General features: G+C 39.2%; 2 protein-coding genes across 2 annotated transcripts; one reads left to right on the top strand and one right to left on the bottom strand.

Moving 5' to 3' along the window:
- Positions 1-8,554: 8,554 nt before the first annotated feature.
- Positions 8,555-9,623, top strand: LOC140147498 (integrase/recombinase xerD homolog). Its single transcript, XM_072169277.1, is given in 1 exon segment — positions 8,555-9,623. A coding segment is annotated over 1 exon segment (948 nt). The 3' UTR covers positions 9,503-9,623.
- A 3,435-nt stretch (positions 9,624-13,058) lies between these two features.
- On the bottom strand, positions 13,059-13,733 carry LOC140147497 (cGMP-specific 3',5'-cyclic phosphodiesterase-like). The gene has a single exon (XM_072169276.1). It carries the CDS (start codon positions 13,731-13,733, stop codon positions 13,059-13,061), a length of 675 nt encoding a protein of 224 aa, XP_072025377.1.
- Between the last annotated feature and the right edge of the window lie 2,656 nt (positions 13,734-16,389).

Below are 16,389 nucleotides of genomic sequence, written 5' to 3'. Positions count from 1 at the left end.
ATGAACGCATTCCGTTGAACTCAAAATTGTTATACTGATGTTTATTAAACATGTTAAAATTAAAGTGTTCAACTGATCTGAAAACATCCATAATTACCCCTGTTCTGAAGAAAGCATCTTTGAACAATAATGATCTCAAGCATTACCGTCCAGTTTCAAACCTGCAATTTACTTCCAATGTTCTTGAAATATGTGCCTCATCTCAGATAACTCATCACACTGATACCAATAACCTTTCTGCAATCTGCCTACAGAGGGCAACACAGTACTGAAACGGCCTTAGTCTCTGTCCAAAATGACATCTTGCGTGCTTTAGATGATCAAAAGGTTGTCTTGCCGTTGATGTTAGATCTCTCAGCAGCTTTCGACACGGTGGACCACGAAATTTTAATGCAGAGGCTCAGAGATGACTTTGGTATTGGAGGTTCTGCCTATGACTGGTACAGCTCATATCTTGAGAATAGATCATTTAGAATACTGGTATCAGGTGCTTATTCTAACGATATGCATCGGGAGTATGGCCTCCCTCAAGGGTCTGTAACTGGGCCATTGGGCTTTGTGTATTATACTCATATTGTTGGGAAAATCCTACGTCAGCATAATGTAAAATACCATATATATGCTGATGATACCCAGATTTATTTGGTGGTAGATCCTACTGTTCCTGGTGATGTAGTGTGTGCATTATGGAAGCTCGCCAGATGTGTTGCAGACATACAGACTTGGATGATTGAAAACAAGCTCAAACTAAATCAAGAAAAGACTGAGTTTTTTCTGGCAGCATCTCCCCACCATTTTAAAAATATTGCCAATGTTAGCCTTATTCTTGATGGTGTGGAAATTTTTCCATCCACTTCTGTTCGTAACCTTGGGGTTGTCTTTGATCGTCAAATGTGTATGTCTGCTCACATCACCCAACTATGTAAATCGGTCAATGGCCTCATCAGAAACATCACCAGAATTCGTCCATATTTGGATTTCAATACTTGTCAAAATACTGTCAGAACCCTCATTCTCTCACGTCTTGATTACTGTAACATTTTGCTTAATGGAATAACACAGAAAGATCTCTCCAGACTACAGAAATTACAGAACAAATGTGCCAAGCTGATATATCGCAAGCCCAGGTCTGATCATGTGAGCCCACTCTTAAGAGATCTTCATTGGCTACCAGTTCATGAGAGAATCAAGTTCAAGACACTCACGCTTGTGTATATGTCCCTGAATGGGCTCTCTCCTCAGTACATTTCAATTGTCTCACGGTCAAGAGCTCCATACATGCTATGAGCACTAGGTCCAGTGAGAGTGTTCATTTTATCATTCCTCGCACCAGGAAATGTGCTGGGGATAGGGCCTTTTCAGTGACTGCTCCAAAGTTTTGGAATGAATTACCATCGACTATCAAAAATGCTATCAGCCTGGACTCATTTAAGTCATTGATCAAAACACACTTATTTCCTTAATTATTGCTGCCATTGCTTTCTGTATTTTTGTTTAAATTTTTTTGTTTTCTTTTCTCTTGCGCCTTGAATCCTTAGGCAAAGGCGCATTATAAATTCTTGTTGTTATGTTATGTTATGTTAAAATGGTCATAAAGAGTTTATATAACTAGATCAAAGTATAGAATACTTTAATTAGATGATTAGTGACAATAAGAAGTTATCGAATGCAACATATCTTGCATAACTATAATGCTCACTTCAATACTAAACAATTCTGATTTTGGAATCTACCAGTTTATTGATCGCGAAAGCCCGAGTAAAAAATCCCACTTGGGAAGCTAACAAACTGAAAATATCAGATGTGGAAATCTACCAATTGCACATTAATACAAATCAGCGTTTTATGCTTAAATGTAATAGCCAGAGTATGCAAAATGAGCAAGTTTTTTTAGTGGTCTACGAAGAAGTCTACTGTAGAAGTGACGTGATGTGATAAATCGGATTAAACTACCATAGCAATAGATGAATTCAATTTTGACAATAATCCTTTCTCTTCAAACAAAATTGTGCAATTTAATTTACCCTATTTGGACCAAAAACTTTTAGGGTGTTTTTCGTGTTTAAAAGGAAGATATAGAGGATTGCTTTATTATTTCTTCTAGGCTTATTATAATTTAAATTTAGGGGAGTCGGAACCCGTACCCACTTACAAAATTTAGAGGGGGGGTCTTTTACCCATCAGGGTCGCTTTACCCCCCCGCTCGCTTCCACCGACTATGAGCTCAACCTCCCTTGACTTATTATACTGTATACGTATATAAGCCAATAGCCAAAGATATTCTGCGAGCTGGAGGATTGACATCAGAATGACTCTAGGCAGGCCCGTATAGCCAGGATTTTTTTTCTGGGGTGGGGGGGCAATTTTGTGAAAAGTTGCATGACTTTCTTCCCCAAATTTGGACCTTTTTGACCAAAAAAGCTTTTAAAAAATCTGATTTTTTTTTTGGCATGCTACCAGTGGCGGCGCCAGGATATTTTTTTTCGGGGGCGTTGAGGGGCAAAGTGAATTTCAGGGGGGGGCAGGGGGCAAAAATCAATAAATTTTGTGGAAAATTACCGCAAAATGTTTTCGTAATTTTGCGTTTTTACTGGGGGGTCAACGGCTACGGGCCTGACTCTAGGAATATAATGATCATATCATTTATCTCATCATCTCGAAATTATGTTGTCACTGACTATGTCGTCATTTATGATCTCGTCAACTCGTGCTGTCCCTTTCGTGCTTCCGTACGCCAGATAGAAAAGCTATATTGACGATTTCCGAAATATAACCAGCATAATAGTATAGCCTGCTAGAATGTGTCAGATATTAAGGGATCTGGAATGAGCGTTTTGAGCGTTTCGACAGTATTTTTCTGCCTCCGCAGGAGGTAGTATGCTTTGAAATTTACACCTAAAATGCCGCACATTGCGCGGCATGTAGGCCGATTGTACAAATTTATATTCTGACAAGTACTCTAATTTCCGCCCAATATCGAGAGCCCAATATATAGCCCCCACCTCTTTGCGCCATACATAAATTCGCCTATCGCCATTTCCGAATGTTCAAAAAGGTAATCACGCTTCCTCAGCATGTGCAATAAATTAGCATTAAAATTAATCTTATTCTATAGGGATTCTAGAAACGCCTAGCACGTGGCGCCAATGGCGTGGGTCTATCAAGTTAATGAATTATGCATTAGAATATTTTCAAACTCATACGTTGTATAATTGAAGACCGAATTAAAAAAGACTAGCTTGCGTATGCCGTCCTGTAAACCAGACCAAAAATGCCATACTGCGCAGGTCAGCAACCAATCACGGCGCGCCTTTGTCATGACGTCAGACGCAAACTAGTCTTTTTAATTCGGTCTTTAATTATAGGTTGTAGCCTCAGCGCTCATCAGCAGCCACACCACCTCAATGCCTTCGGTGTGATCAGCAGCTTTATCGTTGAAGACAAGTTGGAAAACCGTTATGCTGTGGCAATGGGAATACACCTCAAACAAGGTTTAATTTCATGATTACATGAAACCTGATTATTAATGCAAAAACTTTGGCTGGAGAAGTTGAAGCTGACGTTCATGGCGACACTTTGGATGTGATAATTTGACATCATGGATTGTTTTGTGCAAAATTGAGGTATTTTTGTGCCACGGCGAGTCAGCAGACCGACTGGCATGCATGCTAGGCTCGACTAGGCCACAATCATGATCCGATGCATTTGAACTGCAATGTATGGTATGATACGCCTAGCCGCGCCTATGGCCGGCTTCATTGCTGCCCGGGCATTGCTGTTCAAATACATGTACTAAAGTATTGCAATTTTATTGCGTTGATATAATTCGGAATAATTCGTTTTAAAGTATTTGCTTCCCCAATTCCCATGCGTGGTTGTGTTTTATGTTCTACTGAGTACTGTTGCAATATTTTTGCATGCATACCCATGACCGTTTCAAGACTTTGACTGAGAAATTTGCTTTTTGTTTGTTAAGATAAAAATAAAAATAAAATGCAAGAATCATCTTTCCCCACACAATACTTCTTACAAACAAGGTGTTGATATTGGCCCTTTCGATGCAAGACAAAGCACAAATGAAGGAAACAAAACAAAACAATAATGTTTTTGATTTTTATTCAATTACACATACAAAAGAGTAATGACCTATAAAAAGACCCCCTAAATATAATAATATTAATATTATTTTAGTCCTGAATACAAAATATAATAAACAAGCATTAAAAAAATCTGAAACGTTACAATCGTAATTTTCAGTCAAAAAATCAACGAGAAATGACTCTTGATACAACTTGGGCATTATATGCATTTAAAAAACAGAAACGGCTGCCTGCATCTGGAACTCTTCATATCTGAAAGTTTGAAGGTCTTATTTCATACATCAGAATTATCTGCAAGATTGCTTTAGGTGACCGTGGCCCTATTGGCTAATGCACAAATTTAGATTTTCTTTCTATTTAAATAATATGTTAAAGCTTATGCCCTGTAGATTACATTCGGTTCTTGAGATATGGCCTGTCAAAATGGTGCGAACCCAAAACAAAAAATTGGCAACAACTTTCTTTTTATTTTCTATATTTTTGACAAGTCCAGTTGCCAGATGATTTTCTAATTACATGTATGAAATGAATTTTCTGTTATGAGCCAGGAACCCTATTTGCATAACATTGGTGAATGTTACGTAAGAGTTAGGCGGGTTATACGAAGGTAGGCGCTAGGGCGTTGGCCAGTCATTGACTGTTTTCCTAGAGACCAGTGCACATCACGGATAGATTGACTGTACACGGATAGATTTACGTTGCAAAATTTGAGTTTGGAGTTGTGGAGTTGTGAATAGGAGTTTCGCTGGAATTAATTTGTTGTCCTTTGGAAGGTGTACGATAGACATAAGCCGGGTACTATCGTGAGTACTAATTTTGTTTTATTGACATAAACTTAATAACATGTCGCAAGAAGGACAATTTGTAATTGTTCGTCAGGAACCCGCTCCTAACCAGGTCGCTGCACAGATATTAGCTAATAATATTGGTGTCCCTCAAATCGGGGCACAGTCAGACGCAGTGAATCAAGCTCAAGCTCCTCAACATCAAGCTCAAGAGAATCTAGCGCAGCCACCTGCGGCTCCTCCGGCGCAACCAGCGCCAGTGTCCGCCCAGGTGATTTCTCAGATAGTGAATCAGGCGATTTCGGGTGTGACTTCCTACATTGATAACGCCATTATTCCCCTAAAATCAGCATCTAAAGAGGTTGAAGAATTAAAGTTACAATCCAAGCTAAATTTCAACCACAGAGGTAACAAAACTCAGTTCCAATTCAATCACGAGATTTTATCGAATGTTGAAGCCTCCATTTCCCGTATTGAAGAGGGCAACATCACCGAAGTTCTGCCCCTTTTGAAAGAATCTGCAGAGAAACTTTCTAAGAGAAATAAACTGATAAGACTAGCTGATAAATCAGACGGGGTGGGCCGTCGTTGATGAATATCTGTCAGACGACCTAGCAGAAGATTCTGATGATGACCGCCGTATCAGATCAGCGCAGGCAAAGGCCAGTAGAAAGAAGAGAGCGCGAGCGGCGTCTCGTCAACAAAAGCCGTATCAGCGCAAAATGCAGTATGGTCAGGCGTATGGTAATCCTAGTGGCGCTAATTTTCGTCGCCAAAATTATGGATACGGTCAATATCAATTTGGGAATTCCCAGAAAGGAGGCGACAGATGTTTTGCCTGTGGTGAGAGGGGTCATTGGCGCAGACAGTGCACTGCCGCTTCCCAGTCTGCAACCAAAGGTTATGGGGCAGCATCTACCTCAAATATGCCCAAGGAGGAGCCAGATGGTATTAACAATGAAGGTAATACAAATATAGATTTATTTATTTGCGAGTATGAGACAGGAAAAAGATATAGAAAATGTACGGTTAGAGAGCTAACAGATCGGGATTTCAACAAAGCTTTGATACTTGGTAAAAATATAATAATAGGCCCTACATGGGGTTATAGTTGAAGTTATAAAGTTGATCACAAGCCTACAAATATTTGGTAGGTGAGTATGAAATGTCATGATGAACGCATATGCGTAGCTTCAAAAACTAATAGGAATTTTTTGAAAAACGTTTCATAATTTTGCACAGATTATGGTTTACCGGGTACAAGTTCGACAGGAGTGGTCAAGGCCGTTAACACTCTACATTCTGGGTACGATGATATTGACTTCTATTTCAATAATTATTTTGAATACGAATTAGGACGCGAGGAGCCTTACGTTAAAGGTAGGCTTAAAGCATCATTGCCTTTTTGGCGGTTCATTGGAGCGGAACCTGACATTATTGACTTAATTTCTAACGGATACAAGATCCCGTTGCTATCTTCGCCTGGACCCGCCAAATTTAACAATAACAAATCTGCTATGAAACATCGAGAATTCGTATCACAGGCAATTCAAGAACTTTTAGACAAACAATTGGTAGTTGAATGTGATGAAATACCGAAGATAATTAATCCACTTTCAGTTTCTGAACAAAGTTCAGGGAAATTAAGATTAATTTTAGATCTCAGATATATTAATTATTTTGTTTGGGGAGAGAAGATCAAGTTCGAAGACTGGAAATGTGCCTTAGAATTTTTTAACAAAGACGATTTTATGTTCTCATTTGATCTCAAGTCGGGTTATCATCATTTGGAGATATTCCCAGATCACACCCAGTACCTGTGTTTCGCATGGGAGTTCAGTGGCACAATCAAATATTACTCATTTAAGGTCTTAGCTTTTGGCTTAAAATCGGCACCTTTCATCTTCACTAAAACTTTAAGACCTTTGGTAAGATATTGGAGAAGACAGGGGATCTTCATAGTACTGTATTTAGATGATGGATGGGGACGAGCGGGGTCCTTTGACCAGTGTGAAGTGATTGCAAAACAAGTAAAATCAGATTTGCTCTCAGCCGGTTTAGTGCCTAATGTAGACAAGTCAGTTTGGAATCCAACTAAACGGTTAGATTGGTTAGGGTTAACATGGGACTCAAAAATAGGGGCGATTAGCGTTACAGAAAGAAGGGTTAACGATATCATTGCATTTTTTGAAAGAATTCAAAAGGATTTGCCATATGTTTCGGCTAGAAAGCTAGCCTCCTTTGCAGGCAAGGTTATGTCATTATACCCAGTAGTGGGATATATCGCTCAATTGAAGTCAAAGTATTTATACATGGAAGTAGAGAGGAGAGTTCACTGGGATAAAGTTTATAAGCTGTCCAGTGACAGTAGTGTGATAGAAGAACTATTTTTTTGGAGAGAACATGTAGTAGAGTTGAATAAGAGACTTCTCTTTGAATATTCTTGTCCAGTATGCTTAGTATATTCAGATGCTAGTGATTCGGGTTGGGGCCTGGTCGGCAGAGTGTGGGGATTAAAGTTTTTTCAGAATTGGAACATAATTGAAAGCAAAAAGAGTTCCACCTGGAGAGAACTTAAAGGTGTATTTTAGCTTTGCAAGCCTTTACACCCCAATTACAAGGAAAGAAGATATCATTGTCTACCGATAATCAAGGCGTGGTCTCCATAGTCACTAAAGGTAGCATGAAGCCAGAATTACAGGAAATTTCTTTGAGCATTTACAATTTGTGTAAGAACAAAGGCATTGAAATAGAAATAAATTGGGTTCCCAGGTCTGAAAATTCTGAAGCTGATGAGCTGAGCAGGAGAATAGATTTTGACGATTGGGGTGTGAGTCCAGAATTTTTGACATGATTGATAAAATGTGGGGACCACATTCTGTAGACCGGTTTGCTGATGAATTCAACACAAAACTGAGAACATTTAATTCAAAGTACTGGTCGCCCAAAACAGCTCACGTTGACGCCTTTACATGTGATTGGGCTGGAGCCCAGAATTGGTTGGTTCCACCAATAACTTTGGTGAGCAAGGCAGTTAAACACTTAGTGGCATGCAAGGCTTCTGCAACTTTAGTAGTACCTTGCTGGACTTCGGCTGCATTTTGGCCTATTCTCTTTTCACCACATAGCAAATACAAGAAAGCCATAGTGAATGAACTAAGGTTCAATGATCCGAAGCATATTTTCGTGCAAGGAAAGAATCCTAATTCTCTGTTCGGATCCCCAAAATGACTAGCGCCGTGTTGTGTTTAAGGTTAAACGGAGCCTTGTGTTAATTACAACAAATTATATTATAAACATGATCCATATTCCCTTATAATGTAACGGCACCAAAACGGTGATGAATGTTTTGAAAGCGTCTACATTTTAAGGCGTGGAGAAAGATGTGTTTGCTCTGAAAAGCAACAAAGCCACTGGGCAAGAGATGTTTATTAATCTCCACTGGGAGATGCGGTGTTAATTGTATCACAGATTATAGAAGGAATGTGATTGTATATAAATACGGAAAGCCACTGGGCACACGTATACAATATAACGAGTTTGATCCACTGGGAGTCTTTTCTTACTGCCGAGTACAGAATAGTCAAGTCCAAGTTGAAGAGTTCAACAAAAGAGAACGTTCGCTGATAGACGTTTTTAATTTGTTTCAGAGATGGGGTGACTGGAGACATGAATCTGGAAAAGGCGTTATTGGCTTCTAGAGCGCCAAACACGGTTGCCAAGTATAGCCGAGCATTCGAGAACTGGAAGGCATGGAGTCTGTCTCGAAATATTTCGTATCTTCCCGCGATTAAAGACGATATAGCGAGCTATTTGATTAAATTGTACAATGAAGAGGCCCCTTATTCAAGAATAGAAAGTGCGTTTTACGCGATTAAATGGTATCATGACTGTTAACTAAAAAAAAAAAATAACCCGTGTGAATATAAAATCTTGCATTTATTGTTAAACGGCTTAAAAAGGCTAAGTCAGAAACCAGTTCCCCGAAAAAAGGAACCCATAACTCCAGAAATGCTACATGCTATAGTAGGGAAGAATTGTTCGCCAGATAGTCTGGCGGGATGCAGGCTATGTGCCATGCTGCTAATATCTTACGCAGGTTTCCTTAGACACTCTGAGCTTGCAGAGTTGAGAGTTTGTGACATTCAGTATTTCGGTTCGTATATGAGGTTGTTTATAGTGAAAAGTAAAACTGATCAATTTAAGAATGGAGTGTGGCTTATAATAGCGGCTACAGGTAAAATAACGTGCCCGGTCAGTATGTTCTATAGGTACATCACATTAGCTGGTATTCAGCTAGATGGGTCTGATCAGTATCTCTTCAGACCTCTTGTGTTTATGAAATTATCTGGAAAGTATTTCCTGAGGGCAGGTAAAATGTCATATTCTAGATGTAGAGATTTGCTTAAAGAAGCTCTGGTAGGTATTGGAGTAGACTCCAAAAGATTTGGACTACACAGTTTAAGAGCTGGAGGGGCCACAGCAGCAGCCAATATAGGAATACCGGACCGTCTTTTTAAAAAGCATGGTAGGTGGCGGTCTGAGAGCGCTAAAGACGGTTACGTGACTGAATCATTACAGAACCAATTGGCAGTTTCAATGAGTTTAGGCATCTGAGTAAGTTATAGAAGTTATTGCCACTTGGACATGAAACTTGAAGTGAAAGACATGCAGTTATAGATATTAATTAGCAGTCAAGTGAGGACTTTCTAAAGTAGTCAGAATGAAGATTATTGCAATTGAGGTATATTTATAGAAAAAGTTGTTAATGTAGTAGTAATTTATAAGTAAGGTAATTGCCTAAATAATAACACTATACATGAGATTAAGCATAACCATTGCATTGCGATTATTCCTTGATCCAGCTTTTGCCCGCTCTTTATACCTTGAGATTAGGGAACATGGAGATGTCCATTGTCTCCTCGAAGAACGGTGTTCCCCTATTCTTAATATTTTTTATGTTCCTTTTAGTTAAAGGGGAGGGGCAAATACGGGGGGAGGGCGGTATAGAAAATATTTTATTTACGTTTGAGGGTACCGAATTAGTAAATAAATGAATTTTCTGTTATGAGCCAGGAACCCTATTTGCATAACATTGGTGAATGTTACGTAAGAGTTAGGCGGGTTATACGAAGGTAGGCGCTAGGGCGTTGGCCAGTCATTGACTGTTTTCCTAGAGACCAGTGCACATCACGGATAGATTTAATTTTTTGTTAAAAATTGTTAAAAGGTGGGTTTCAGCCCAAATTTAGCTTGTTGGAAGTCAATTGCAGATTCGGATTATTCTGGCTAGAAAGAAAAAAGTAACAGCAGGACTACGTAGCCATAATAAGTAAGTTGTGTTCGAGTTGTCGTGATTGGAGGTGATCTATTATAGTAAGTATGATATAGGCCTTGCCTGTCTAGTTGTGATACTAATCATGCTAATCGTGTCGTGTCGTGTCGGGTAGTATCGTGTTGGTGTGTTCAAAAGGTGTAGGTTACTTAACTTACTTAACACAAATTTTTCACGATAGGTTCTTGCACTGTCCATTGTCTCCTCGAAGAACGGTGTTCCCCTATTCTTAATATTTTTATGTTCCTTTTTAGTTAAAAGGAGGGGCAAATACGGGGAGGGCGGTATAGAAAATATTTTATTTACGTTTGAGGGTACCGAATTAGTAAATAATTATGCAAAGTAAAGATTTCAGATACAATTAAAAGAGCTATAGTAGGCCTACTGAGGCATGGTACATGGGTAGAACACACACTGTAGACCTACTACAAAATTACGGTTGCGTTTTAGCAAATTTCAATTTGCATAATTAATTTGGGCCACTTATTAGAAAAGTTGATTAGGGCCTTAATTAATTATGCAAATGGAAATTTGCATGGAAAAAGGCATTCATGGGTTTTATATCTTATTTTGTAGCCGATCTGAACATTCTACTTTGTACAATTCTTGCATATATAATTAGAAAATAAGGCCTACCTGACATCATTGCATATCAAAAATAAAAGAAATTTGTTGCCAACTTCTTGGTTTCGCGCCATTTTGACAGGCCATATATTTTGGTAACCGAATATCCGATTAAAATAAAATTTTCAGTCTTGTAATCAGGAGAGAATGGACTCACATATTTCAATCAGACAAAAATCTATATCCAATAGCGTTACCTTAAAGCTAGCATTATAAGTGTCTCCTTAACTAATAACAAAAGGTGCCCACTGGTATCTTGGAGGCATTGTCTTTTTTAAAGACATTTCTTGTTTTAGGGGACATGAGAGAGCACCTCAGACGTATCGAATTGCATTCTGAATACAAAGCATGTAAGCTCATGTATATCTGATATCAAATAATTTTCATTTTTTGAAAATCACGATATAATACAAATTTTATGACAACTTATATAAAAAATTGATATTTTTCAAATTTTTGATATATAACATATAACAGTCCTCGAAGTAAATTTTATAAATCTAATGATATATTCTTAAAGTGTATGTAGCTGGGAGGAAAAGCCGACGATCAATTGAAAATTTTGACCTTTCATATTGAAGATATGGATTTTGTTCCCAAAAAGACCTAATTTTTTGTGGTGTTTTGGGAAAAAAAATCCATATCTTCAATACGAAAGGTAGAAATCATCAGATTTATAAAATTTACTTCGAGTACTGTTAAATAGGCCTATCAAAAATTTCAATTTTTAATGATTTGCCATAAAATGTGTATTACATTGCGAATTTCAAAAATCAAAATTATTTGATATCAGAAGGCCATTCTTCGTATTCAGAATGCAATTCGATATGTCTGATGTGCTCTGTCCCATTAATAAATACTGTCCAAACGTTCATATCCCTTCCCTTATTGCACATAATAGGGGCCTACCATTCAGTAGGCATATACTTTCCAAACCCTGTAGACATCTCGGCTGATCAAGCTCATTATATTAAGCATAGAGGACTGCAAACAAAAGAGCAGTGTGACGCAGATGAACTAGATTGGGAGACTTTGGAAGACAGAAGAAAGAAAGCGAGAATGATCATGACCTGCAAGATCATCATGGCCTGATGTAGGAATTGATGCTGACCATCACTTCCAAAGAGCTGAGACTATTAACGGGTGACTATTATATAAGCAGGAATAGTACAAACCTGCAGCAGATATAGGCCTATTCCGACAAAGGTTGTGTTCAAACTCTCCTTAATTCCACGACGAGCATCGCGTGAATGGAACAAGCTGGATATAGAGACCAAAGAAGCCAAGACAACAGAAGCCTTCAAAAACAGTATGAACAAAACAGAAACCAAAGCAGAAACCAATGCAATGCCTAAAGCAACTAAGAATTGTTTGCTTATTTGATTTGTTCGGGTTTTGACAACCTTGGATAAACCCAAGAAAGCCTCTATTGAAGCTTATTTCCAAATACCATTTGAACACCGGGATGGGTTGGGAACAGTCAGGGGTTAACACCCTACTCTACTGAAACTGGCTGCGAGATACATGTATGTAAGGTATGGCTCTCTGTACACGGGACCTACGGCTTAACGTATCCGAAGGACGGAGTACTCCCATGATTCATTTACCCAATTCTAAATGAACCATACTGTACTATTATTATAGAGGTTGCCAATTTCAGACATTTTTTTCCTATTAGGCCTACATTTACAGCAATCTCCACTGCCGGGGATTGAACCCGGGACCTCGTGCACTAAAGGCAAGTAGGCCTACTCTCAGGAGAGCGTGACCTTCAAAATCCGAAAAACAACTTTTAGTAAGAATCTCTTACATCTGATACCTTTGACGGTGACAAGTAGGCTAACAGCAGGCGACCCTTATGCTTGACGCGCAAATTGTCAGATGAAAGAGCTTATACTATAGGCCTATATTAAAATCACGAAGAGTAAAATCTATACAATAGGTTTCAGCGGAAACGCTTTTCAGAATCATATCACTATTTTGTCAGCAATCACTGAAACCTAAATTTGCAATTCCAGGCGTTAAAAAAAAGCGTGAGCGTAAAATGACTATAATGAACTTGGGACACTCAAATGTTTACATATATTATACGTTGTATAATGATACAATAATTAGCCCCCCCCCCCCATAATGGCTTTCGTTTTAACCGTTATTGGTTAAACTGAGATTGTTACTTTTAGAAAAATTAATGAATTATGGAAGTTCGAATTCAAACTAATACTCAAACTCGACTCTTACCTCGTATGCATTTTTTATGTTGACTGATTCCTTGGTGAGAGCAACATGTCCGCAAATGCCTTTTCCAAACGGGATCTTGATTTCCTCACCTTGTGAGTGTAATGCATCCTCAACGGTTGAACTTGCTGTGACATCAAAAAGTTTGGACACCAGGATTCTTTCCAGTTTATCTCCAGCATGTCCACGAACATGGCGAACCAAGAACAGGCTACAACGATCTGCATTAGTCAGAATGCTGACGTTACTAAGGATTTTATGGCAGAGGTTGTTCAGATCAAGCTCATCAGCTACGTCACGGATAAGTTCCATAAACAGTTCTTTTTCATCAATCTGTCGCAGAGTTGATTTATTGTGACGATGAACTTTGCGATTGGACAGTAGGTTGCGGAGGCTCCCACCTGCTCCTGCGAAAGAGTGGCCGACATTCCGAAGCGATTGAAGCATGTGGTGGCTTCCCTTCTCGCCGGTATCTGCTGTTGGTGAAGATCCTGAAGCCCATCCAATATCATGCAAGCTTTTCCTTGATCGCTTTGCAAGCCATTGATCTACCATATCAGGCGTAGCTTTAGCAGTGAATATATTAGTGGCATCATCAGGGTGAGATTCCAACCATTTCTCCACATCGTTTCTGCTCACCTCGTTGCTGTCCATTTTGGTGTTTTTTCTTTTCGATTTAGTGACCAGATATCTTGGCGAATTGAGTCTCGAAATGTGGCTTAAGAGTGTTTTAACTTCACCTACCTTCAGATCTTAGCTTAATGAACCACGGGTGGTTTTGGTCACAACTTTAGACCCCACGAGTGGGCAAATTTGGTAAAAACCCGGCATTTCTAGCCGGACAAGTGCTCACATTGTGACCCATCAGTTTCATTGCCATACATGCAGTGGAGACGAAATAACGCATCGCTGCGTGCGCGTTGGTAAATCGCGCTGACGTCACAATATCACGCTGATGCCTAAATCAAGCGCGGTTACGCACAAGGATGATGTACGCCTTACGCCTAAAATCAGCCAGAGAGGTATAAACGAGTTATCAAAACTTGCAAAGTTTTGTCATTGTAGAAATTGCGGACTATTCCGAAGTTACCAAGTAATCAGGAGAGCAGGATTTCAAATCACTCCCAGGAATATTGAATTTCCAGTATTCAAGCTGACTTTTATACTACATCGCTGTCAGCGGTAGTAATTAGTTTTTAGCCAATGAAGTAGGACGCTTTTTGTTGCGTTTGGAAAAGCGGCGGGCTACCTTGTTGGTCAAATACCAATCGCTCGTCGCTCAGCGATGGAGTATAAATTCAGTTTAAGTCCGGTTTCCCCATTAGACCTGGGCCTATTGGTTTTCTGGAGAAAAAAAGCTACAGAGCATTATTTTTATAATTATTATACAACCAAGAAGAGAACGATAGACCAAAAATGCACTGAAATATTAAAGGGACATTCAGAGATTTTGAGCTTTAAAATATTTGCACAATGGTGACCCCGCGTACTCTCTTCAATTAAATTTAAGGAAACATAATTTTGGCTTGCTTGTCCTTTTCAGGCTTTTTCAAACTTTTCAGGTTTTTTCATGGATGATCATTCTCATGCCTTAATTCTGCACCTGATGCTAGATAAAAAAAATAGTGGTAACATAACAATCAAATTATAACAGATTATTATAGCTGCAATCCTAGCTGGGTCATGGGAAGGCGAAGGCGTCCATCCCGGCACTCTCACGCCCAGGCCCGTATCTAGGGGTGGGGGCGAGAGGGGCGGATGCCCCTAACCCTTTTTTGTTTTTTTTCTTGTTGGCCCAAAAAGTGCCATTTGCGAGCGAAAACAAAAAATAACACCATTGCAACCAACAAGTACTAGCCTATCTAGAACACTAAATTCTTCCCCCCAAAACAATTCTGTAGTTAACTGCCATTAACCACGTACAGGGTGTCCCCACCCCAAAAAAGGAAAAAAGAGGCGCCTCATTGCGCCCTCGTTTCCTCCTATTTCTGAAAGGTTGATCAAATATATTTTGATATGTAAAGAAACCTTGAGTCGTAGGCTTTAATAAACCAAAACAATTATATCTGCTCACAACTTTTGAAAATATGCTCTTTTAAAGAAATGTACACGTTTTTCACACTGTCCACGGAGGTTTGGCTACTTCAAAGATTGAAAAGGAGTACACATACCATGCATGAATATCACACATTCCTCAATGATAACTTTATAAAATAACTTTATTTATGGAATGTGCTTTACCGGTTGGTTTATGGGCAATGGATTGTGTAAAAGTAAATGAACCTGCAACAACCCATGGTGAGTTGCCTGCTTAATTTGAGCTTGATTGGACCGGATGACCCCGGAATGACCTTCCAAAAATTTGACTCTAAATGTTGACTGTACCCACCAAGTTTCATGCCCATACAACAGTTTTTAGTAATTTGACCTCAGATGACCCTGGATGACCCTGAAATGACCTTCCAAAAATTTGGCTCCAAATGTTGAATGTGCCCACCAAGTTTCATGCCCATTCAACAGTTTTTAGTAATTTGACCTCAGATGACCCCTGGGTGATCTCGGATGACCCCAAAATGACCTTTCAAAAATGTGACTTTATATGTTGACTTGACCCACCAAGTTTCATGCACATACAAAAGTTTTTAATACTTTGACCTCAGATGACCCCTGGGTGACCTTGGATGACCCCGAAATGACCTTCCAAAAATTTGGCTCTAAATGTTGACTGTACCCACTAAGTTTCATGCCCATACGACAGTTTTTAGTAATTTGACCTCAGATGATCCCTGGGTGACCTCGGATGATCCCAAAATGACCTTTCAAAAATTTGGCCCTAAATGTTGACTGTACCCACCAAGTTTCATGCCCACACGGCAGTTTTTAGTAATTTGACCTCAGATCACCTCGGGTGACATTGACCCACAAACCAATACAAACTTGTTCTGTCTGGGGTCAAGATGCACCCACCCACCCACCAAATTTGAAGAACGTGCGACCCGTAGTCTCCGAGAAAATAGGTTTTTGCATGTTATGCATAAATTATGCAATTTAGGTACTTCATTGCCATATTTTGCGCTGAAAATCGTATCAGGTCGAGATCCTCTGGTCATGCTACCCTCTACCAAGTTTCAGCATCATAGCGCTTAGGACACTGTTCAAAATGTCACCCCGGTTTGACTGACAAATTTGCCAAAAAGTTATTGCTAAAACAATAAAATACACTTTTTCTAAAGTGAAATTTTGTGCAGAATCTGAATCTGAAGTAAAAAATGCCTACAGTGCTTTCGTTTTCAAAATCCAAAATTCCTAT

The sequence above is a fragment of the Amphiura filiformis genome, chromosome 3 (genome assembly GCF_039555335.1).
Source record: "Amphiura filiformis chromosome 3, Afil_fr2py, whole genome shotgun sequence".
In the NCBI taxonomy this organism is placed as follows: domain Eukaryota; kingdom Metazoa; phylum Echinodermata; class Ophiuroidea; order Amphilepidida; family Amphiuridae; genus Amphiura; species Amphiura filiformis.
Note: the sequence above shows the minus strand (reverse complement) of the source record. Positions and strands in the feature narration are given on the sequence as shown.